The 23944-nt window shown below is 44.9% G+C and overlaps 1 protein-coding gene across 18 annotated transcripts in view; it reads left to right on the top strand.

Annotated features, from left to right (window-relative positions):
* GRAMD1B (GRAM domain containing 1B) overlaps nt 1-23944 on the top strand; it is a 269058-nt gene that overhangs the window by 184336 nt on the left and 60778 nt on the right. The window contains exon 1 of one of the 18 annotated variants that reach the window (XM_032285140.1): nt 20406-20870. The exons of 16 other annotated variants lie outside the window; for them this stretch is intronic. In XM_032285140.1, coding sequence (XP_032141031.1) covers nt 20860-20870 — 11 coding nt within the window. In that variant the 5' untranslated portion in view covers nt 20406-20859. Of the gene's footprint in view, nt 1-20405; nt 20871-23944 lie in introns of those variants that run through there. One more of the 18 variants, XM_032285143.1, reaches the window with a different exon arrangement.

The raw sequence follows: 23944 nt of genomic DNA, 5'->3' as shown, positions 1-23944 counted from the left end.
CAGCTTCATTTTGATGTAATTCATATATTGTACAATTCACTCATTTAAGATGTACAATTCAATGGCTTTTAGTTTGCAGCTGTTACTGCAGTCAACTTTACATCTCATCACCTCCAAAAGAATCCCCATACCGTTTAGCTAGCAGCCCGCTAGTCACCCTCACCTCTCAGCCCAGCCCTAGGCAACTACTTTCTGTTTCTAGAGATTCCCCTATTCTGGACTTTACTTTTTTGAGACAGAGTGTTGCTTTGTCGCCAGGCTGGAGTGCAGTGGCTCAGTCTCCACTTACTGCAAACTCCACCTCCCGAGTTCAAGCGATCCTCCCAACTCAACCTCCTACAGGCATGCACCACCACATTTGGCTAACTTTTTTTGTATTTTTTTTTAGTAGATATGGGTTTCACCATGTTGCTCAGGCTGGTCTCGAACTCCTGACCTCAGGTGATCAACCGACCTCGGCCTCCCAAAGTGCTGGAATTACAGGTGTGAGCCACTGCACCTGGCTCCGGACTTTAATAGAAATGAAATTACATATGGACTTTTGTGTCTGGTTTCTTTCACTTAGCATAATATTTTCAAGTTTCATCCAAGTTGTAGCATGTATCAATACTTCATTACTTTCTCTGGCTGAATAATATCTTAATTTTTAAGTTCAGAGCCAGGCTTGGTAGCTTACACCTGTAATTCCAGCTACTTGGCAGGCCAAGGCAGGAGGATCACTTGATCCCAAGAGTTCAGTGAGGTTACAATGATCTATAATCATCTTACTATACTCTAGCCAGGGTGGCAGAGTAAGACCCTGTCTCTTCAAAACAAAAAAAAACTCCAAACAAATGGATCCAGTTTTCATTCAGCTGTCATACAAGTAACATTACAAACCCTTCTTCAACACCTGAATTTGGGCTAAACGTGGTGGCTCACGTGTGTAATCTCAGCACTTCGGAAGGCTAGAGAATTGCCTGGACCCATGAGTTCGAGAGCAGCCTGAGCAACATAGTAAGACCCCATGTCTAAAAAAAATAAAAAATTAGCCAGCCATGGTGGTATGCATCTGTGGTTCTGGCTACTTGGGAGGCTAAGGTGGGAGGATCATGTGAGCTAGGAGGTTGAGGTTTCAGTGAGCTGTAATTAAACCACTGCCCTCTAGCCTGGGCAGCAGAGAGACCCTACCTCAAACAAACAAACAAGCATTAACAAACAAACAAAACCCAAACCCTGAATTTGACTCCCATTACTTACAAAATACTGTTGACACCCTGAACAGCAGGCAAGACTTTCTATTGGCTGTGTCCATCCTGACTGTCCAGCCTCATCACTCAGTCTGTTCTTTTATAAATCTCTTATTCCAGCTACCAACACCCTCATCCATTCCAGGGCATGTCACATACTATTTCTATCTCTGTAGTATTTAGTTCTACCGTTCCTTTGCTTACGCTTAGTGTCTGTGCCTATGGAAATCCCAGTTACCCTTCAGAATTTAGTTTCAGTGCCTCCTCCTTGAAGAAATCTTCCCAGATTTAATTGATCCCCAAGTAGGCATTAGTTCTTTTCCATTCTCTGAGCATGTGGTTCTGTCTTTGCAGTGTCTTTGCAGTGGATTTCTATAATTTCAATGTCTTGGGTTATGGATAAACCAACTTTACACATAGTTGGTGCTTGAAAAATATTTGCTGGATAATTGGTGACACTTTGCATTTGTATCGTATTTTTGCTTTTTAGAATTATTTTATATATGTCTTCTCTTTAGAAAACCATAATTAAAGAATAATTTGGAAAGAAAGTTATCAGTAATTATAATTTGTTTGACTGTTTTTATAACCCAGATTATCCATGGGCAATGTATAAAAATTAGAAAATTTCCTTGACATATACAGGTATAATAAAAAAAAATTAGAAAATACAAAGAGTCAAAAGAAAAAGAAATTGGTCATAATACCACCCTTATATTAGCATTTTGGTTTATATTCTTCAAGCTATTTTTTTGTATGTATATTGTAGATAGATACACACATACATTTAACTCATTCTGTATATTCTGATAATAAACCATATCTGATTGCTATATAACAATAAATATTGGTTTTCATAGTTAATTTTAAGGATATCATCACAAGCATGCATCCCTTATCTGTCCAATCTACTCATATTTGACATTGAGCTTTTCATTTATTTATTAATTTTTGAGACGGAGTTTCGCTCTTGTAGCCCAGGATGGAGTGCAATGGTGCGATCTCGGCTTATCGTAACCGCTGCCTCAGCCTTCCGAGTAGCTGGGATTACAGGCATGTGCCACCACGCCCAGCTAATTTTTTTGTATTTTTAGTAGAGACGGAGTTTCTCCATGTTGGTCAGGCTGGTCTCAAACTCCTGACCTCAGGTGATCCACCCACCTCTGTCTTACTAAGTGCTAGGATTTCTTTAGATAGAAACCTAGAAGCCAGATTTCTGGGTCCCTAGTCCAAACTGCCCTTCAGGGAGGCTGTTCTGGCTTACACACCAAGCAGCAAGTCATGAGTACTTGCTTCCTCCCCGTGTCCTTCCCTGCCTTGGTATTTCCATTCTTTTTAACCTTTGCCAATCTGATGTTCCAAAAGTGGTATCTCAGAGTTACATTGGTTTGCATTTCTTTGATCATTGGTAACATGTTACGAATTTTCTTATGATCTATTTATATTTCTTCTGTAGATTGATTTTTATTTTGTCCTTTGCCGACTTGCCTGTTGACATGTTTGTCTTTTTTCTTGCTCGAAACTCTTTAATAACGATATTAACCTTTGGTCATACATGTTGCAAGTATTTTCCCAGAATTTATTTTGTCTATCAACTTTAGGCTGATTTTTAGCCTATATAAGTTTGCTGGTTTGTTTGAATATGATCACATCAATCACCCTTTGCCTGTATGGTTTGTACATTTGGAATTATTCACAGAAAGTTCCTCCCAAAGCTTAAGAGTATATGTATTCTTATCCTATGCTTTTTTTTTTTTGAGTCCTTCTGTGTTTTTAAAAATTAATACATTAATACATTAGTACATTTTGACATAATATTATATCTACTTTTATAGAACTCATATGACTAAAGAAATCTCAATCATGGAACTAGAGGGGACTTTGACAGTCATGTCCATTTTCCTAGCATCAGGTGCCAGGCAGATGAGTACCTCTTCCAGAGCATGACTGTCAACCACTTCCCATCACTCCACCATATATTTCATTAGCTTTTCTAAAATCAGCTACTTTATTTTGTGCCAGCCATATATTTCCTAGTACCTGTCCTTAGTAGGTTGGTTTGAGGATGAAATCAGTTTATAAATGAGGTACAGGGCAATCTATAGTGCACTGAGTGGCACACCAACATTCCACATATATCTCGTTGTATGTGAATGCATGGATGGTGGCATGAACAGTGATGCCAGATCCCTGAGGATAACATAAGATAATAGCAGCTCTTTCACTGAAGCAGGACCTTGGCCAGGCAACTGAGAGCACTCACCAATTACAAGATCCCATAGGGAATGTGGAAGAAGGAAACGTCTTGGTATGCCTTTGAGAAGCTAATAGTCTTAGGGTTAGGAGAAACCTCATAGGCACTCACAGACTATGCATACTGTACATCAGCAGGCATGAGCTGTACTGGAGAATTCCATGGGATGCTGGAGAGTTTGTGCTGTGGGAGAATTTATCAGGGAAGTCTCCCCGAGGAAGAAGCATTGGAAGCAGAACTTTAAAGAAAAGCTGGGACCACATGGGGTGGGTTTGTGGAATGAGGTAATTCTATGCGGAGAGAATGATGTCAGCAGGTAATTTGTTTTTTGTTTTTGAGATGGAGTTTCACTCTTGTTGCCCAGGCTGGAGCGCAATGGTGCAATCTCAGCTCACCACAATCTCCGTCCTGGGTTCAAGTGATTCTCCTGCCTCAGCCTCCCGAGTAGCTGGGATTATAGGCACATGTCACCATACCAGGCTAATTTCTTGTATTTCTAGTAAAGATGGGGTTTTACCATGTTGCTGGGCTGGTCTTGAACTCCTGATCTCAGGTGATCCGCTCGCCTCAGCCTCTCAAAGTGCTGGGATTACAGTCATGAGCCACCGTGCCTGGCCTAGCAAGTAGGTTTTTTTCTTTTTTTTAATTAAAACAGTGAAGTGAATTTCTTTCCTCCCTGTGTACCTCCTTTGCACTTGATCTCACTGTTGCCTCATTCTCAGCTTACTTTTTATACCTCCTGATTTTACTGCTGTTAAGAAATTGCCATTTTGCAGTGCTTGGGCTTCTTGGTGGGAAGACACCAGGGAACAGGAAATAAACACCTCTCAGAGAGGCTTCTGAGAGAACTCCTCTCTTCCAGCCTTCACTGCCAACCAAGGTAGAGGTGAAATGCTTGCTTTCTAAGATTTACCTGGAACATGGTAGTCACTTCTCTATTTAACTGAATCAGTGAAAAAATTAACATATGCATGGACTTTCTGAGATGTGTAGCTGTTCAGGAAGCTGGTAAAGAACGGACTTGAACCTTCTGTGGCCAGAGGAACTGGATAAGGGATGGATATTTGCTATGAAGGACATTGTTGTGGTCACCTTCGGGATGACCACTCAACCCTCACTAAGTTGGCCAAAGGAGGAGACCCTACTTCTGGGGCAGCTCCCAGTGTCACAGAAGAGTAAGAAAAAGAAGCCTTTGAAGTGGAGAGAGATACCTACCAACATTGGATACGGATGCTGAGGAAACCGGAATAGAGAAGTCAGTGCAGTTGGCTGGTGTTAGCCAGAAACTTTTCTTGGAAGTCAAGTAGTTGAGTAAAGTACTTGAATTCCTAAGGTAGAAGGGCAAGAAATAGGCTTCTGCCTCCATATCCTTTATCCTGTTGCCCAGAAGGATTCACCATTTCCTCCACTGATGCCATCCTTTATTTCAGGGGTCAGCAAACTTCCACCCGCTGCCTGTTTTGTAATTTGTTCTAGAACATAGACACAGGCTTTCATTTACATGTGGTCCCTGGCTGCCTTCACCCTGTCACAACAGAGCTCAGTAGTTAGGACAGACTGTGTGGTCTGCAAAGCTCAAAGTATTTACTCTCTGGCCCTTTGCAGAAAAAGTTTGCCGACCTGGCTTTATATTGTTAGCAATTGAATAACTCTGAGTTGTTTTTCCACGAGACTTATGGTTTGCATCAGCCCATGCAGTTTTCTTAATGAGGGCCCTTTTTGCTAATGGCGTTACTTGCAAGATGGTTTGCTCCAGCCGGGGGTGTGGTCTGGGAATTAGGCCTCTTGAGGAGAGACTGACCATAGGAGCTGCCTCTAAGACCCACATGGAGTGGCTAGTCCCCTGATAACAGACATTGTTTGTTTCTGATATTTATTTACTGCTCAATGTATGCCAATATTATAGAGAAATTGAGGCTAAGAAGCTAGGAAAGGAGCCGAAGGTTAGGTGCCAGGATTTGAACCCAGTCTGTGAGATAAAAGCACTTGCCCTAACCACCCCACTGCTTCCAACTGAGCCCCCGACCACCTTTTCTTTCTATTTTTACTCTCTACTCTGTCCTCTTTGTGATATCTTGGCCAATTGTTGGTCAGCCTTTGCTCTTTTGGTTCATATATGTTTCTCTTGGAGCATTCATTCCTTGGCCAGTTTTCTTTATAACCCATACCCCTCCTCTGCAGGCGTCTTTCCAACCTTGCTCCAATCTCCATTTCTTGTTAACTCTCCCTGGGAGGAAAACTTGAGATGCACAGCAGGTTCTGGGTTCCCTCCACATCAGCCATTCCTGCCCTGTCACTGAGCATTGCCTGGAGTGGCAACTGTCATCCAGGTGCCCTTCCTTCTTCGGAAGCCAGCAGGCACACAGAGAACCAGCTGGAAAGCGTATTGCCACCAGGGCCCCGGGGGCCCCAAAGTGGCAAAAAGGCAGCCTCTGGGAGGCTGAGCTGGCATTTCTGACCTTTGTGGAGAGAGGGCGTCCTTAAAGGGACAGTGAGCTCTTTTTTTTCCTGGTGGCTGACTGCCAGTTCAGATGCCAGGGGTTTGAAGAGGCCATTGTTCAGGAGATGGGAGATAGGGGCCAGACCGCCTAGTCTCTTTTTCTTTTCCTGTTACGTACTGCCTGTCTCCCTCTGATGTGCAGCCTGTCAAGTGTGGAAGGACAGTGAGCTGTCTTTGGTCACATACCCTCCCCTCCTCTGAAGGCAGCCTTGTCACTAAGGCTAAGGGACAGAATTGCCTCATAGCCACCAGCTCCCCTCCTCCACGGCAGCTGCCCTAGTGGGAGAAAGAATGGTCTCTGCAGACTTCAACGAGGTGACCCCATCAGTTTCCACGCCCCAAGTGAGTGGGGTGAGGTGGGAGGACTACAGATGCTCTTTCTCCAAGTGCCTTCCATTCCTACCCCACCTGCGCTAAAGTCGCCTTAGGTGCTTGTTAAAACTACAGATTCTGAGTTCCAGTTCCAGAACTTCTGGGCCCCAGGAATCTGATTATCCATAAGCACACCACAGTTTGAGAACCACTGACTTAGTGATTCCCAAACCTGGCTAGTCATCAGAATCATGTGGGGACCTAGTGCATCAGAATATCTGCCTGGGGCCCATGAATTTGAGCAGGGTAGCTTCTTGTTAGTGGTCAAGAGCAGGTATCCTGGAACTGGGCCCCTGGGTTTGAATCCTAGCCCCACCAGCGACTGTCTTTATGATCTTGGGTAAGTTTCTCATACAATCTGTGCATCTTTTCTCACCTCTAAAATAGGCTTATGATAGTGCTCATTATATAGAATTGTTATGAGAATTAAAGGAGTTAATATTTATAAAGTTGTTACAATAGAACTGGCACATCGATAGAGTATTATATAAGTTTTCATGAAATCCTTCTCTTTTATTTTGGTAAACCGACCGATCCTCTAGGTTGGAGATCACAATTTGAATAATCTCTGAGCAGCAAGGTTGCCTGGCTAAGCTGGCTTTTCTATGTGCTTTGCTAAATGACCAGCAATTCCCTGAGCTGAGCCCAGGCTAGTCCTCAGTTCAGTTTCCATGACTTGTTCTGCAAAGGTAGCCCTATCATTTGTCCTCCCTGTCTTGTGGCTTATGGAGTGAGGAGAAAAATCCCTTCCTGGCTTCCACCACTAGGCAATGTGGACAGCATTGGCCAGGCTGTCCCAGGAGGGCCCAGAATCCACATCCATAAGGCTCACTGATCTCTTTGGAGGGAACTGAAGGAAAACAAGCTGCAGGCCAGGAATAGCTAGACATAAATACAAGGTATTATAATTACTACCCACGCCCAGCTCGGTCCCCTGAGTTAAATTTAACCCTCTGCACAGTCTTCTGACTTCAGGGAAGGAGGGTGGACAGAAGTCTCTGTGGGGGTCGGGTGTGTGTAACCAGGATTATGTGGGAGGCATTACCCTCGGGAACTCTGTTGAGCCAAAATGGGCACCACGGTTCAGCATGCATCCAAGTTTTTATTATAACTTCTTGGTTTTGCTCAACTACTACTTTTCTGAAAATGATGCTGTTAGACTGCATGTCTAGTATCTAGCTCAGGCTTTCTTTTTCTTCTTATACTCTTTAATTTCTCTTTGTATTCACTACTCAGGAGTCTCATTTGTCCAGCTGCTTATGAACATGTCATGAGGTGGGTGGAAGTTGGGAGAGATGGCCAACCTGGGAGGACTGAGATGCCTGGCTTCAAACTGCCCCCCTTCCCCAGTGAGGTCTGGGAGTAATCAAGGCTGGAAAAGGGCCATTGCTCGAGTAGAGAATTCTAATGCCACAAAACAGACAATGGTATTTTACAGATCCTGATATCAGGGTTCTGGGTGAGTCAAATATTTAGAAGAAAACCAGCCAGTCCTCCAGGGCGGGTCTATGGATGTTTTCCATCTTGACTACAAATGTCAGCATACAGGGACTCAGCAGTGGGCAGAGCTTTCCTAGCATCCACTCCCACCCACTTGTGCATATTTCACAAGACTTCCAGGAAGCTGCACAGGGCCATTTCTGTTCTTGGTGGGGGTTTGGATACCTTTGGCAGCTCTGAACCCAGAATGACCAGTAGGAGCAGGGCCTCAGCGGATTGAGAGACACAACTTGTCAACCTGCCTTGGGAGAAGGATTTGGTTACCTGGTTAGGAATATCAATCCACTCTTTTGGTGGTGAATGGAAGAGATCTCATGGTTTCTTTTCCTTTCCTACCCCTATCACTTTCTCTTTAGAGGAAGCTATAGCAGTAATACCTGCTTTGGGTAGAAATTGGGCTGAGGGAGATTGAAAGACCTTTCCACTTTGGAGATCTGTGAGTCTATGGATATATTTCTGGCCACCAATAATAGAGGGAGGACCCCAGCTGGAGAAGAAGGATCTATAAAATAGAAGCAGATGGAGATCCCTGGTGGTTCCCAGTACAAAAATCAGATGGCCCTGTGTTCACTCCTCTGGGGCCTTGCTGATGTCACCTGCTACTGGACACTGTGCAGACACTGTTGATGTCTCAGTGTTGGGAGGTTTTTAGAGGGGGTCTGGACTGAGATGAGGGTGTGAAACGAATCTCTTGACTAGGAGCTCACCTCTTATGGACAAACCTCTTGCAGTGTTTGTAAGAGTGGCCTAAACTCTTAGAACATTCCCTATTATTTCAAACCCAATTATGCATCTGATAACCTCCCTCTTAAGAAACAAAAAATGTTAGACTTTTCTCGCCTTTTGCTTTCTCTCTGTCTTCCTCCTCTGAGATATTCAAAATCCTGTTTGCCTTAAGGCATCTCTCCTCTAGTCTAAACATCCCTAGTTACTTTACAGTTTTGCATAGGGCAGGCTTTCCAGACCCACACTGTCTTTATTTATCTTTGAACAATAGGCCTTGCCCAGTATGATGCTTTCTAGGTATGCCCCTTACTGACATCATCTGTGGTGGGATTAGTACATTCCTTCACTTGCTTCAATTGACAAGGCCCACATATGTTAATTCTTTGTACGGCCATGTTGTAATTTTGGTCCATGCTGGCTTTATGATCTTCACCTGCTGGAAGCCAGACTTTCACACTCCTGCGTTTGTAGAAGACAGGTGCTTGCCAGGGGTCAGGGGCTTATTCTCCAGTACTGCTTACCTCAGGCAAGCTCCAGGGTCTGGGGTGGGTGCATGGCTGGATGACTGATAGTGTGTGGGCTGTGGGATGGGAATTTGATTTTGGTTAGAGTCATGTTATCAACGATGTAAGAAGAAATTGAAGTGGGAGTGGGGGTGGGGGGTGAGGCGCTGCCAGGATGTCATAGCTTGAGCCTATGAGTGAGTCAGTGTCTACAGCTTGTCATTTGGCTACTTTTGATTTTAGATCTCTTCTCTCCTGACTTGTTCCCTTCCATTCCCCACTAGGTTTAGATTGGAAGAGTCAGGCCTGCCAAAAATTTTAATATTTATTTATATATATTTGAGTCACTTTGTCATCCAGGTTGGAGTGCAGTGGTGTGATCACAGCTCACTGCAGCCATGAACTCCTGGGCTCAGGTGATTCTGCCTTCAGAGTAGCTGGACATGTGCCAGCACAATGGCTACTTTTTAATTTTTTAAATAGAATCTGGGTCTTGTCATGTTGCCCAGGCTGGTCTCGAACTGCTGAGTTCAAGACATCTTCCTGGCACGACCTCCCAGAGCACTGGGATTACAGGCAAGAGCCACTGTGCCCAACTGGCCCAAACTCTTTAATGAGGATTGGTTTAGCATTGAGAGAGAGAGAGAGAGAGAGCGCCTCCCATCTGCCCAGACAGCAGTGTAGCTGTTCTTCTCTAAAGAGGTAGGAAGATGCTGGGGTAGGGAGAGGAGAGATAGTTAGTTAGAGGCACTGAAATGATCAGAAGAGAGAAAATAGAAACAGGGCAGGGTTCGGCAGTGCACAGCTGGGTTGCAGGTCCCATCTGCTGTGGTCAGCATGGCTGCCTTCTCCTGCCTCACTTCCTGTGGCCACAGAGCCCAACTTTTCTGCAGCTTCTGAACACTTGCAGAGGTGTGAAATAAAGAATGATTGTGGACCTTTAGGGCAGGAAAGGACCTAGGGGGTCATCTAAGTCATCTTAGACCAACTCCTCCTTATAACAGGTGGGGAAACTGAGTCCCAGAGAAAGGGTGAGCTACAGCCATGGGCAGCCTCAGTGTCATGCCATCTGAGTGCTCATACCCCATGAATGCAGATGCTGTCTTATAAAGCGGGTTTTGGATTGCAGCATGTCAGTAACTCCTCCCTTAGCCAGAATCCTTCTCTTTGAAAGTCAAGTGTTGGGGCCGGGCGCGGTGGCTCAAGCCTGTAATCCCAGCACTTTGGGAGGCCGAGGCGGGTGGATCACGAGGTCAAGAGATGGAGACCATCCTGGTCAACATGGTGAAACCCCGTCTCTACTAAAATTACAAAAAATTACAGGCATGGTGGCACGTGCCTGTAATCCCAGCTACTCAGGAGGCTGAGGCAGGAGAATTGCCTGAACCCAGGAGGCGGAGGTTGGGGTGAGCCGAGATTGCGCCATTGCACTCCAGCCTGGGTAACAAGAGCGAAGCTCCGTCTCAAAAAAAAAAAAAAAAAAAAAAGAAAGTCAAGTGTATATTGCATCCCTAACCAGGAAAAGCCCTGTCTGGAAACAAATGCATGAGCAGCCCAGTACTGCCCTGAGGGAGAGTGACTGAGCAGACTAACTGTCATGGCTAGACATGTGTGGGGAAAATGGACACCAAGAAAAGATGCCCATAGATGTGAATAATCCACATCGTAGGTACAGCCAGACAGGACCTGGCAACCTCTCAAAGCAGTGTGGGCACAACTGCAGAAAGCCAGGCACCAGACAGCACTTCCTGGAGTCTATACCTCTGTGCCATGGAAAGAGAAATAGGGGAAATTCTCTGAGTGGCTGCATGTAAGTGCTCCTGGTTGCCCTCTGGAGAGTCCAGGCTGAATTAAAGAGGAGCTGGATTCGATGCTTGAAAATGAATTCTGTGCTTTGCTTTCCCTGGGTGTTGTGTCCTGACTGACCACATTGATCAACCTCTTGAGACATGAGGGCATGAGGATGGGGCCCAGGAGGTGGCAGCTGCCCTGGGCCCGTGCCTTGACTCCTTTGGTTTCTCGGAACTCATAATGAACTCATAATGATCTCCTTCTGCCCAGACTCACACATGCACGCTCACACTCAGACACACCCACACACTGACACATGCTCTCTCATGCACACTCACTCTGCCATTCTCTTTCTCACTAGCTCCCAGCACAGTGCAGGGACATAACAATAGTGTTTTCATGTCGTGAGCCCTGTTAACTGGCAAAGCCAGCTAGTTGTCTCTGGTTTAAAGGAAGAGTGGGCTTGGGGTGGAGGAAGGTGGAGGGGATGGTCATGTGGCTCAAGCCTAGGGCCTGTGGCAGGAAGGACTCAAGATCTGTTTTTAAGGACAACATGTCAGCATCTTAACTGGGGCATCCAGCAAGCAGACATCCCTCTTTAAGACCTTAATCCAGGATTAAGAAAAGGTCAGTTACCTCTGCAAAGAGGTGATTTGGAGAGGGGCTTAGTGTCTCCTAATTTCCTAGAGTAGGCAGAGGAATGGAAGCCAGAGCATGGTCAGCGGCCTGTCCCAGGGGCCAGGACTGTCTAGAAATTCCAAGGTGGTACCGAATTCCCTGAGCCTCAGTTCGGCCTTTCTCTTTAACTCTAGCAATGTGTCTTGTCTCCTGTTCACACACATTCTTGGTGGTAATTAGTACATAGGTTGAAAGGGACTCTGTAAAATACTTGGAGACAGATTTGCCTGCAGGAGTTTTATTGGGAAGTGCTATTAGGAGCAAAGCTATAAGCAAGTGAGGGAATTACGATTGGGCCAAGGGAGAAGTTCAACTCTCATGCACCTGAAAGAGGCTTTAGCCAATTCTGTGAAAAATTCTAGAGCTAAGATTGCTCTGCAGGGTTATCCCAAATTGAGGCAAAGGGCAGGTTTTTGTGTCTTCTCCTGGACTAGTCATTGGATGCAGTCTGTCCTCGGGGAGGGGCATTTTCTTAGGTGAGGCTGCTTTCTTTAATCCAAGGCAGTGCCCAAAGAGGGACTCAGCTGTGACCCATCAGCAGCTAGTACTCCAGGCAGCTGGGGAGATGAGTACTTCATTCTGGAAAGGAGTATGATGCTCAAGTGAAACCTCTAGATTACAGCCTCGACTGGGACTCTAGGATGTTGACATCTGTTCATTCTCACAGTCAGCCTTTTGTAGAGCAGGTGTCATCTTCCCCTGATAGAAGGGACTTCTACTGAGGCACAGTCACATGGGCCCTGTGCGTTCTCCTCTGGACACTTTAGAGTCACAATCCTGTAGATTCTTGCTTGTGGTCGCTGAATACTCTAATTCTGAAAATCTAGAAAAAGGAGGATTTCTTTCTCTTTTTAGTGTATCCCAGAATATCATCAAATTTACCTACACAAAGTTGTCTTCTCTCTCTCTTCTTTTTTTTTTAAATTTTACTTTTTGGAGATGGAGTCTCACTCTGTCACCCAGGCTGCAGTGCAGTGGCAAAATCTCGGTTCACTGCAGCCTCCGATTCTCCTGCCTCAGCCTCCCAAGTAGCTGGGATTACAGGCGTGCACCACCACACCCAGCTACTTTTTGTGTTTTTAGTAGAGACCGGGTGTCATCGTGTTGGCCAGGCTGTTGCTGAACTCCTGATCTCTCAAAGTGCTGGGATTACAGGCGTGAGCCACTGTGCCCAGCCTGTCTTCTCTTTCAAAGACAACAATTTTCAAAACCAAAAGATTATAGTAAATGTAATCGGGTTGAATTAAAACCCAAAGATCAAGGGAAAGGTAACATGGGAGGATTTGAACATTCTAAATTTGTCTGTTTCTCTAGTCCCTGATGAATGACATCTTGGTATCTTGGTATACTGAATAAAGTTGCAGATGTGCTCATAATCTCTTTGACACAATTTTCTATTCTGTGAAATTAGACTAAATAAGATTAAAAGAGATATGACCCAGTGTGCCCTTCATAAAGTACCTAGAATAAGGCCTGGCAATACCTTCCCAATGAGTGTTAGTTCTTTTTATGTGGGAAATTATTAAATGAGAGGAAAGATATCTTGGATTAAAGAAATTTTTAATATCTAGAAAATATAGATCACTAGTCTATGTTTTCTAAAGTTATTTCAGTACTAAATTACTAGAGAATTAGGTTAAAATAGTATAGACCAATGATTCCTAAACATTGCCACCCATTTCAATCACTTGGAGATCCTTCAAAAACTCTGATTCCTGGCTCCCACCCCAGACATTCTTGTTTAGTTGGTTATGTAAAAATTCTCAGATCATTCTGAAGTGCAGCAAAGTTTAGAAACCACTAGTATAAGATCATTGGGTGGATTTGTAGTTGATGCTGGCTGAAAATGTAGAATTGGTTGTAGTGAACATTTAGAAAAGAAAAAGGTAATACATAGGATCCATTTATTATATTTGGATAAGATTAAAAGAAAATTGGAAAAAAGAATTGGTGTGCATGATGAAATGGTATTTAACTAATGTGTAGAAGGAGCACTAACCCTAGTAAGCTCTGTTTCCAGTGGGCTAAGGGGTAAGTGTTTTTATCCTGCTGGGCTGCATTTTGTCCCAGGGAAGGCTTTCATACCTGCATATCCATGTATACATGATAAAATTTGACTTGAAGGGTGGGTACCTACTTGAGTGGCAGTGTTGGTTGCTAAAGGTAAATGTTGTGTTTGAGCCATCTGAATTCTCAGCTTCCTCACCCTTCAACCTTCTGGCCATTTCTTGCTTTAGGTTTTAATTATGTAGACATCACTCCTCCTCATGTGAGAGATGCAGTATTAATGAGAGGTCTTGGGTTACAGCTGGGTCAGAGGCAATCAATATACGCATTTGAACACCCCCCGACCTAGCTTCCATGGATTAGATTCTGAGTTAGGGAACTCAGAGAGGACAGAGTGGACATCTGTGGAACATCAATTCTCTTGCACTAATGGCTTATAATGCACAGACTATATCCTAAGCATTAATTCAGGAAAGAGTTATTTAATAGGGTCTCCAGAGTACCTGACAGCCAGTGTATACCAGCTTGTTTATAATTCAAGGACTGAGTTAAAAGATCTTTAATGACCCCTCCCATTAAAAAAAAAAAACTTTGGTTAAATGTGGACCTCTTGGCTAACAATCTAGTTTTTTTCCTCTTCTGAACTTCCGGAAGATCTGTCTATATACCCTCTGTTTCCTTGTCCCTCTTTCAGTCTGAGGGCAGCCAGTTGATTGGGGCAGCACTGCAGAATCTTGGAGACAAATTGTCTTGGAGACAAATCCTGGTTTCTCTGTTTCCTCTGTATGTGATCTGGGAAAATTATTTAGTCACTGAGATGCCTCAGTTTCCTTATCCACAAAATAGGGTCAATGGATAAAAGGAAGGAATACATATTAAATGTATAAAATCTCTGCCTGGCTCAGAGTATACTTTAAATGCTTTTAGTCATTTTATTGGAGGAATAACTTGAGGAAGGGATAATGTCCTACTCATCTGAGCTTCTTTTTGCTCATCCTTATAGTATAACAGTGAGGGTCCCATAAGACAGAAACCACACCAATAATTTGAACAGGGGAAATTTACTATTAAGAATCATTGGCTGGGTGCAGTGGCTCATGCATATAATTCCAGCACTTTGGGTGGCCAAGGTGGGAAGATCGCTTGAGCCCAGGAGTTTGAGACCGGCCTGGGCAACATAAGGAGATTCCATCTTTACAAAAAGAAAAAAAAAAATGACAGACATGGTGGTGTGTTCCTGTAGCCCCAGCTATTCTGGAGGCTGAGGTGGGAGGACCGATGGAGCCCAGGAGGTTGAGGCTGCAGTGAACTGAGATTGTACCACTGCACTCCAGCTGGGCAACAGAGGGAGACCCTGTCTCAAGAAAGAAAGAAAAAAGAATCGTTAACAAGTAAAAGCATGCAAAGGTCTCTGAAGAATGGAGGTATAACAGATGTCTCTTATAACAGATGTAGGGAGCAGCTCCTAGGATTGAGCCAAACACTCACTGAAGGAACAAACTTCTATGAAGGCTCCTTTGCACCTCCTCCAAACCCAAGGCCAAAATTCAGAACTTATTGGAGATGGTATGGCCATGGCCCAAAGTATGACACAGAAGGTTCTAGAGGTTCTGGGGACTGGGGTACACAAACTGGAAACTGCCCATTAGGATATCAGTGAAACTCACTGAGAGGCCAGTGACTTCTGCAGAAAAGCACCAGAACAAAGAAGGGCAACCCCTTCTACTATCTCTCTAGCGCCCTCTACTGACAAGCTATAACATTGTGCCAGCTGGCAAAGAAGAAAAGTTGACAGGGTACAGCTCCAGCATCACAAGGCAGGGAAAAGAGGGTGGATTTGCAGCTGAGGCGCAATAAATGGATACATAGCCTGAGTAGGAACAATGGAACTTACCTTGCAGGGTTGTTTTGTGGGTTAAATGCAATATTATAACAAGTGCCTTTTGCCTAGTAGATGTTTATATATGGAAGTAGCATGATGTGGTGAAAAGATGGATTTTATTTTATTTTATTTTTTGCTTTTGAGACAGAGTCTCACTCTGTTGCCCAGGCTGGGATGCAGTGGCGCCATCTCAGCTCACTGCAACCTCCACCTCCCAGGTTTAAGCAGTTCTCCTGCCTCAGCCTCCCAAGTAGCTGGGATTACAGGTGCCTGCCACCACATCTGGCTAATTTTTTGTCTTTTTAGTAGAGATGGGGTTTCGCTGTATTGGCCAGGCTGGTCGCAAACTCCTGACCTCAGGTGATCCCTGCCTCAGCTTCCCAAAGTGCTGAGATTACAGGTGTGAGCCACTGTGCCTGGCTGAAAAGATGGATTTTAGTAATAACTGTGAGATCATGGGTAAGCATAATTTCTGATACTCAGTTTTCTCATCAGTTTGATAAAATAATTTTTTTAATGACTTTTCTTTCTTGTCACCCAGGCTGGAGTATAATGGCCCGATCTTGGCTCACTGCAACCTCTGTCTCCTGGGTTCAAGTGATTCTCCTGCCTCAGCCTCCCAAGTAGCTGGGATTACAGGTGCCCACCACCATGGCTGGCTAATTTTCGTATTTTTATTAGAGACGGGGTTTCACCATGTTGGCAAGGCTGGTCTTGAACTCCTGACCTCAGGTGATCCACCTGACTCAGCCTCCCAGTGCTGAGATTACAGGCATGAGCCACTGTGCCCAGCCTGATGTAAGTTTTATAAAAGGATAAAAGGCATAAAAACACTTACCACTGTGCTTGCAATGGTGAATTCTCAGTAACCTGTACATCTGTTTCTTTTCTTCTTTGTATCCCACACACTTCAGAAATCCCCTAGATGTCTGTGCTTCAGAAAAGCACTTGTGATGATTTGAATGATAGTTTTTAAAAAATGAGATTTGCTTTTGCCTATCATTCTCCACAATTCAGATTCAGATTTAAATTCAGATTCACATAAACTGGAGTGCTACTCCATAAAAGTTTTTAAATTTCGTTTTATTAGGATGCAAGTGGGATTCAGAGACGTAAGATCTTAGCCTTTATTGTCAACATCTCTGATGCCGGTAAACAAAAGTCATTAAACACTGGAAGTGAATAAAATACTATGTAGACAGTGACCCTCTTTATATAAAGTGTGATTGATCAGGTCTGGGTTGAATGGATTGGTTCAATTGGATTCGCAGGTATACCTTAACTTCTCTTTCTTAGCCCTGATTCCTCCAGGGTGGTCTCTGGAATGTGCTTTGGACACTGCACAGGACTCTCAGACACTTCTTTTCCTTATAAAAATAGAAGATAGTGTCAGTTTTCTGTATCTCTGACGGAAAGGTTTAATTCAGAAAAAGGTACCCACTTTTACCTCAATTTCCTAAATTCATTTACAGAAAAAACAACTTGGGAATTTAGGCACCAAATAGCAATGGAAGCGTGGAGATTGAGTCTGGAGGCATAAGTTCCATTTGTGGACGTCCCATTGGTTTTGTTAGGATTGCAGCATGTACCTGCTCTTGGATCAGATGGCCATCCCAGAGTTTGTGCTAAATTTTCAAGAAGGACAAGGGCAGAAAGTATGAGTGCCTCCATGTGAATTGATAAATGCTGTTAGGAAAAAAAGGGCCCATGCCTTCCTAATGGTATGTCAGTAGCACCTTCTTTTCACACACAATATAATGGTTCAGAGTAGGACTCAGTTGGGTAAGGCAGATCGGGTTTCAGATACAGACTTTGCTACTTAATAACCATGTACTATAGGCAAGTTGTTAAACTCTCTACCTCTTAGTTTTGTCATCTGAAAAATGGGAATAGTATTATCCATTTTTTATACTGTTGATACAATAAAATAAAATAATTCTTGTCAGGGGTTTAGCAAATTGCATTGCATATAGATAGTACTCTTTTGCTATCATCAGAATAATTTGGGTTTTATTGTAGCTCAAGGGAAGAGCTTCTCATCATGAAAGGCTTGTATTCTGTAATAGGAGACACAGTCCAGATTCTCTGATTTGCTTGTTTTGTAACTTTTCTATTATTAAATGAAGTCCATTTTGGGGGCAGCAGGCAAAGAACATTTTGGTGACTGAGGAAATCCCGGAACATGCTTCATGCATCTTAAGGAACTGAGGAACTTAAGGAACTTCTTGTATTCAAACTCAAAGTTTCTGAATATCTGTCTCACCACTAGATGATATCTTTCATTGCGTTTTTCAACAGCAGCTACTGCTTTTGACCAATATTGATTATAATAGCTTTAATTTATTGGACAGCTACATACTTTGTGTCAGATGCAGTGAGAAGTAGGTTGCATGCATTTACATCATTTAATCCTCATACTATCCATTAAGATTGTTATTTTTGTGACTGAAGATTGAAATATCTGAAACTTGGTGAAGCTAACTTTTCAAAGGGCACAGAAGAACGAATTGATAGGACTAACATTTGAAGTCATATTTGCCTTGTCCCTGACATACCACTTTAACCCCTTGTTTTCAATATAAACCATGATAACACTAACAATGTAAGCCAATATACAGCTGTACATTTTGTAGTGGAAGAAGGAAAGTCTCCCAAAATTAGCACTTGTTCATAGTTACACAGTGAGTGAGTAGGGAAGCCAGGGCTAGGATGCTGGCCATTTGACTCCACTAACCCCTGTGTCTGTGCCTTAATGGAGGAAAGGACATTCAGTGCAATTTTTTTTTAATGCAGAGTCTCGCTTTGTCCCCCATGCTGGGGTGCAGTGGCGGAATCTGAGCTCACTGCAACCTCCAGGAGGGTTCAAGAGATTCTCCTGCCTCAGCTTCATAGTAGTTGGGATTACAAGCGTGCACCACCATGCCCAGCTTATTTTTTATTTTTAGTAGAGACGGAGTTTCACCACATTGGTCAGGCTGGTCTCAAACTCCTGAGCTCAAGCGATCCTGCCTGCCTGAACTTCCCAAAGTGCTGGGATTACAGGTATAGCCACCAAGCCCGGCCTAAAGATATTTACTGAATATACGTGTACCCAGTACCCGTACATGCTGGAGGGACATGAAAGAAAAAAAATAGCCTACCATCTTCTCAGGGATGCAAAACCAATAGAGGACAACAGAATCTGCAATTAAGTTCTAAATGTGTACTAGAAGGACAGGGGCAGGGGAGGTATCCAACTGTTCTTGGGTGCTTTCACATGCCTTTTCTTGACTTCATGATCTTTTCAATGTGTCATATTAACATTTTCAGATGAAGAAACTGAGTCAGAGATGAGAGTAGGTAGGTGACCAGCAAGCAGCGCAGCTCAGGTTTGGCTCCAAATCTGACTCAAGTCCAAGATCTTTCTGTGGATTAACCTCGAAGAGCCAGCTGGACATTTCAGAAGAGGTGGGACTTGAACCAGACAAGGAGGGATGGCTGAAATCAGGGCATTGCCAATATACCTTTCTTTGGAGCTGGGATTCCTCTAGGTAACTGAGGTAGGGCCAGACAGCCCAGACCCATCTGCTTCCCATATACTGTGAGGCCGCTGTTCTATCAACAGGCTACAGACAGAAGCAATCTTGGAAAGATTTTTCATGATGAGCCTGCAGGGGCTGGCCCTCCCAGAATGAGACTTTTTGCCAACAGATGCCCAAGAAATATTAGCTCTCAGCATGAGTTTGAGCAGGATGCAGGTGACATCAATAGATTATAATTACTATTCACCTTCAGCATGTTTTCCTATGCCACTGTGGTAGACAGACAACACTATCCTTTTGGAAGATTCAAAGCGTGAGAATGCGTAAGCCAATGCTTTGCTGTTCAGGGTGGTCCTGGAATAGCAACGTGGGTGTCGCCTGGGAGTATGTTGAAAAGGCTGACTTGGGTGGTCCCCTAGACCTGCTCCATCAGAATCTGTGGGTAAAGAAGATTCTCAGGGGATTAAAGTTTCACAGGCACTGAGCTAACCATCATCATTGTTAGTGTTGTCAGTTTTGTGCTACCTCCCTCAAGAGATGACAGTGGTTGTCAAACAGCTGGGGTGTGAGGATCAAACAGATCGAAACATGGGTCTAGAGGCAGGTGATATGGATTCCCAGCTCCTCCTCTTTCTTGCCTGGAACCTTCACTTTCCCAGAAGTCAGCCTCCAGATCCACTAAACAGGTCAGTAAGACCTATCTAGGTGATTTTGGTGGGAATGAAATGATTGAATGTGGGCAAAATGCTTTGTCAGCCATGAATGACTTTTGAAATATTATTAATATCGTTGCTGAATAGAATACCTCGCACTGCCAGAACATTCCTCTGGGGGCTGTCTGAGTACTAATACTGCATTTCGGTGAATGGACAGAGAAAAAAAAAAAACACTTATAAAAGGCACAGCTTAGAATTAGAAGACTCGGGCGACTCTGCTTTGTCACGAATGTAAGTGCTTTCCCTGAGTGTTACTCTTGCCATCTGTGAGAGCCTGACCTTCCCAGAGGCTAGCATCCTGGAAGTCTGGGAGCTGCTACACTGAAGAGGCCCTCGGCCATCTTTTCTTGCACATTATGGTCTCAGTGCAAGACCGCGGCCTCCTCTCTTCTCCTACTCCTAGGGCGCGGGCCGGTGAGAGCAGCTGTCATCCTCTGAAGGATGCATGACTCTCTTTAGAACCAGGCACCTGTGTTTCTATTTAGTATCACCTCCTTGATACAGCTCGACCTAGTGGGCAGCACCTGGGAAATAATTGGTGGCAGCGAAGGGAGCAGAGTCTCCCGAGAACATGGTCTTGTATTTTGTCGGATTGGGGGTGAAGAGGAAGTAAACCCCCGCAGACCCAGCGGCTCTGTCCTGCGCGCCGGCATGAATAATTGAGCGCCCAAGCTGACTGCACCAAAGAGTTGCATTATGTAAACCGGCAGGCGGTGCGTGTGCGTGTTTGCGCGTGTGCGTGTCTGCGCGCAAGAGGGATGCGTGTCTGAGTGTGTCTGTGCGCCTGTGCGCGTGCGTGCCTGAGCTCAGAACAGCTGTCTGTGAGGGAGTCGGAGGGAGAGGGAGAAAGGGAGCCAGGGCGAGGGAGAGAGGGACTTCTGCAAGGCTGCACGACCACACCAAAGAACAGCCGCAGAGGGAGGTGGGGGAGAGGGAAATAGGGGAGTCATGCTTAAAATTCCACAGCGGTGTGAAACAGCAGAGCAAAGAAGCGCCCCCAGCTTCTGAGAGCCCTGGCCTGAGTTCCCTCCCCCGTTAGAAACAGGGCTTTGGGATGGTCATGGAGGTGAGTGCCCTCCAGCCTCCTCAGGGCCCCCGCTCCCCACCCCCGCCCCCCACTGCCCAATGCATGAATGAATGAGTTCCTCTCTGCACTGCACTCTGCTACCGTTCCTACCTAATGGCTTCCAGGTTAGTGCTAACTCGTGCTGACGCTTGTGTGTGTGTGTGTGTGTGTGTGTGTGTCCGTCTATCTTTGTTTCCTCGTGGGATTTTTTGTAAGGGGTGGCTCTGTCCTGGGGTCAGGATGGTGCCCTGGGGGCTGTGGCGAGGACCTGTCTTTCTGGTTGTGTGCTTTTCCCAGCTGACGCAGGCTGTTCAGAGCTGCCGAGAACACAAACCTTTCAGGCAGACTAAATCCGGAGTCCATGTTGTTTGCTTCTGTTTTCTGTTCTGGGGATCCGAAAGCAACCATGTGACATCATGCTGCAGAGATGCCACCTTCTTTTCCCTCCCTAGCCTTTTCTCTTCTTTACAGTAGCACTGCTAGAGCTGAGCTCTGGATCGCAGAGGGGTGGCCCTGGGGTGGGCTGGAGGGAGGGGCTGGGTTGAGGCTGATGGGAGTCCCCTTATCCAGCAAGACTTATTCAGGGCCCTCTAACTTGGAGAAAGGGGGGCAGAGTACTGAATTAGTGGCACGATGCATCATGGAGAACTGGCAGGGAGCTTCTGGGGGAGGTGTGGACAGGCCATGTGCTCCTGTTCCTCACCTGCTGGCTTCCCTCTGCAGTGCCTTCTAGGGGGGTAGGAGCTGGCCAGAGCTGTGGTCAGGAAGATATGGACAGACACTGCTTATCCCACAGGGAGAGGGCCATGGGACAGATGGATCTGACCGGCAGAAGGAGAGGCTGAGAGGGGAAGTTGATAGCTCTCATCTCAGAGAAATAAAGGGATTTGTTTATTCTTTGGCTTAGCCAGCATTTGGCGCAGAGATCTGCCATGTATTTTGAGAAAATAGCTACCCAGTGGCTGGGCCTTACTCCCCCACACCTCCTTGCATTGTTAGTTATTTGCTTGATTTAGGAAGTGGAGGGCTGGGGGAGGACTTGGAGCTTGCTCTCTCCCTGGGGCCTCAGCCAAGAGCTCAGGCAGGGCTAGAGAAAGCCATCTTTGCCTCTTCTCTGACACTTGCTAGCACACTGTGCTCTGAGGAGACCCCCTCACTCCTCTACCCCCTGCCTCTCCTCTCTCTGCAGCTGGCCTTCAATGGTGGTCATATTTCTAGACTTTGCCTTGGATAGCACTCCGCAGGTTAGAGAAGTTTGGGACCGAGATGAAAAAAGCTGGCCTTGGAAGAAGGGTAAGGGAAAGGGATGTTTTTGGGAGCCACCCATAGCACCCAAGGCCATGATTAAAAAGTAGTGCCCTGCGGGTGGGTTGGGAGTTGAGAATCAGCTAGTCCCCTTACCTCTGTATGCATTTAAGCAACTGCAGAACAATCACTTGCAGAAAGAATGAAGGAATTAAAGCCGTCATCATCCTACCTAGAAGAAAAACTCCTGGCTGGGTGTGCTGGCCCACGCCTGTAAGCAAACACTTCGGGAGGCTGAGGTGGAAGGATCGTTTGAGCCTAGGAGTTCAAGACCAGCCTGGGCAACATAGCAAGACCCTGCCCCTATTTAATAATAATTTCTTTCATTTTCTTTCCTTATTATTAGGTTCACAGCCAAATAATAATAATTTTTTTTAAAGCCTAAAACTAAACATGTCCCCTGCCCCTTCTTCTTTCTTTTCTGGCCCTCCAGATTTTTTTCTGCTGACAGGAGCAAGGCCGTAGTCCTTTCCCCCAATGCTCGGGATACAGGCACCGTCCCCTTGACTCAACAGACAAACAGGCCCCCAGAAAAGGCCTTTTCAAGGTCATATGTTTAGATCAAATGTCAGCAGACTGTTTCGGTACAGTGCCAGATGGTCAATACTGGGGGCTTTGTGGGCCAGGCTGTCTCAGCTACTCAGTTCTGCTTTCAACAGTGGAAGCAGTCGTGGACAATTTATGTACGGACGAGCATGGCTGTGTTCCCAATAAAACTTTATTTAGTGACTCTGAACTGTGGATTTCATATCATTTTCACATGTCACAAATAGTCTTCAGATTTTTTTCAGCCACTTAAAAATGCAAACACCGTTCTTGTGTCCAGATAAGAGACTTAAGGTCTGTGGTTTTGCATCTGGCCTAGAGATACTCGTATGAACACTCAGAATTATAGTGTAAACTGAGTTGGGGTAAAATTGTTCATCCTTCTGCCGGAACTGGGATTTGTCTCACTGGGGGAAGTGGTGGGAGTGTTTGCTTCTTGGAGGGATATACATACGCCCCTCTTAGCCTACAGGATAAGGTTGAAGCACTATATCCAGAGACTCATAAAGGAACAGTGAGTAATTTCGGGTTCTTTTGATTTAGAAAATGACTGAAAATGTATGTTTGCATTCTGTTATCCAAAGCAGGTGGAGTGATGATTCTGCTCTATTCTGAGCTGCTCAGACCACTTCTCTGCAATGTTACAACTACGTCTGAGCTTCATAGTTAAGAAAGTTGAGATCACCCGGAATCTATTCAGAGGAGAAGGAGCCAAGTCGCTGGCCAAGGGAGCCATTGCCATGTTAATGTGAGAGTCTAGCAGGTCCAGAGGAGGCATGAGAGCCACATGAAAATACTACATGGAGGAAAAATCAGATTTGTTCTGTGGCTCACAAGGTAGTAGGATAGGACCTCTGGTAGGAAGCCACAGGAAACAGTTTGAGCTTAAAATAAAAACTGTCAGTTGTCCCAAGTTCCAATGAGTTATACATCAATTAGTGACTGTCCCTTGAGAGCTAAAGATTGGGTGGGGTTGTTGTAGGACGAGTGATTTTTAACTTCAGAGAATAGGTTTGAGGAAATAGAATTATTTTACCCAATGAAAGGAGGATAGGAACAGAGGAGGGGTTGTAACTAATGAACTGACCTGCAGTCTAGGATAGCTGGAATAAAAGGAAATGGTATTAAGTGCAATATAACACAGGGTTTTTTCTTTTTTCTTTATTTGAGGCAAGGTCTCACTCTGTCACCCACGCTGGACTGCAGTGGCATGATGTCAGCTCACTGCAACCTCTGTCTCCAGGGCTCAAGCAGTCCTCTCCCCTCAGCCTCCCAAGTATCTGGGACTATAGGCATGAACCATCATGGCTGCGTAGTTTTTTTTTTTTTTTTTTTTTTTTTTTTTTTT

The sequence above is a fragment of the Sapajus apella genome, unplaced genomic scaffold (genome assembly GCF_009761245.1).
Source record: "Sapajus apella isolate SASKATOON/1434 unplaced genomic scaffold, GSC_monkey_1.0 scaffold16, whole genome shotgun sequence".
NCBI classification, from domain to species: Eukaryota; Metazoa; Chordata; class Mammalia; order Primates; family Cebidae; genus Sapajus; species Sapajus apella.
This window is presented reverse-complemented; position numbering and strand designations above follow the sequence as displayed.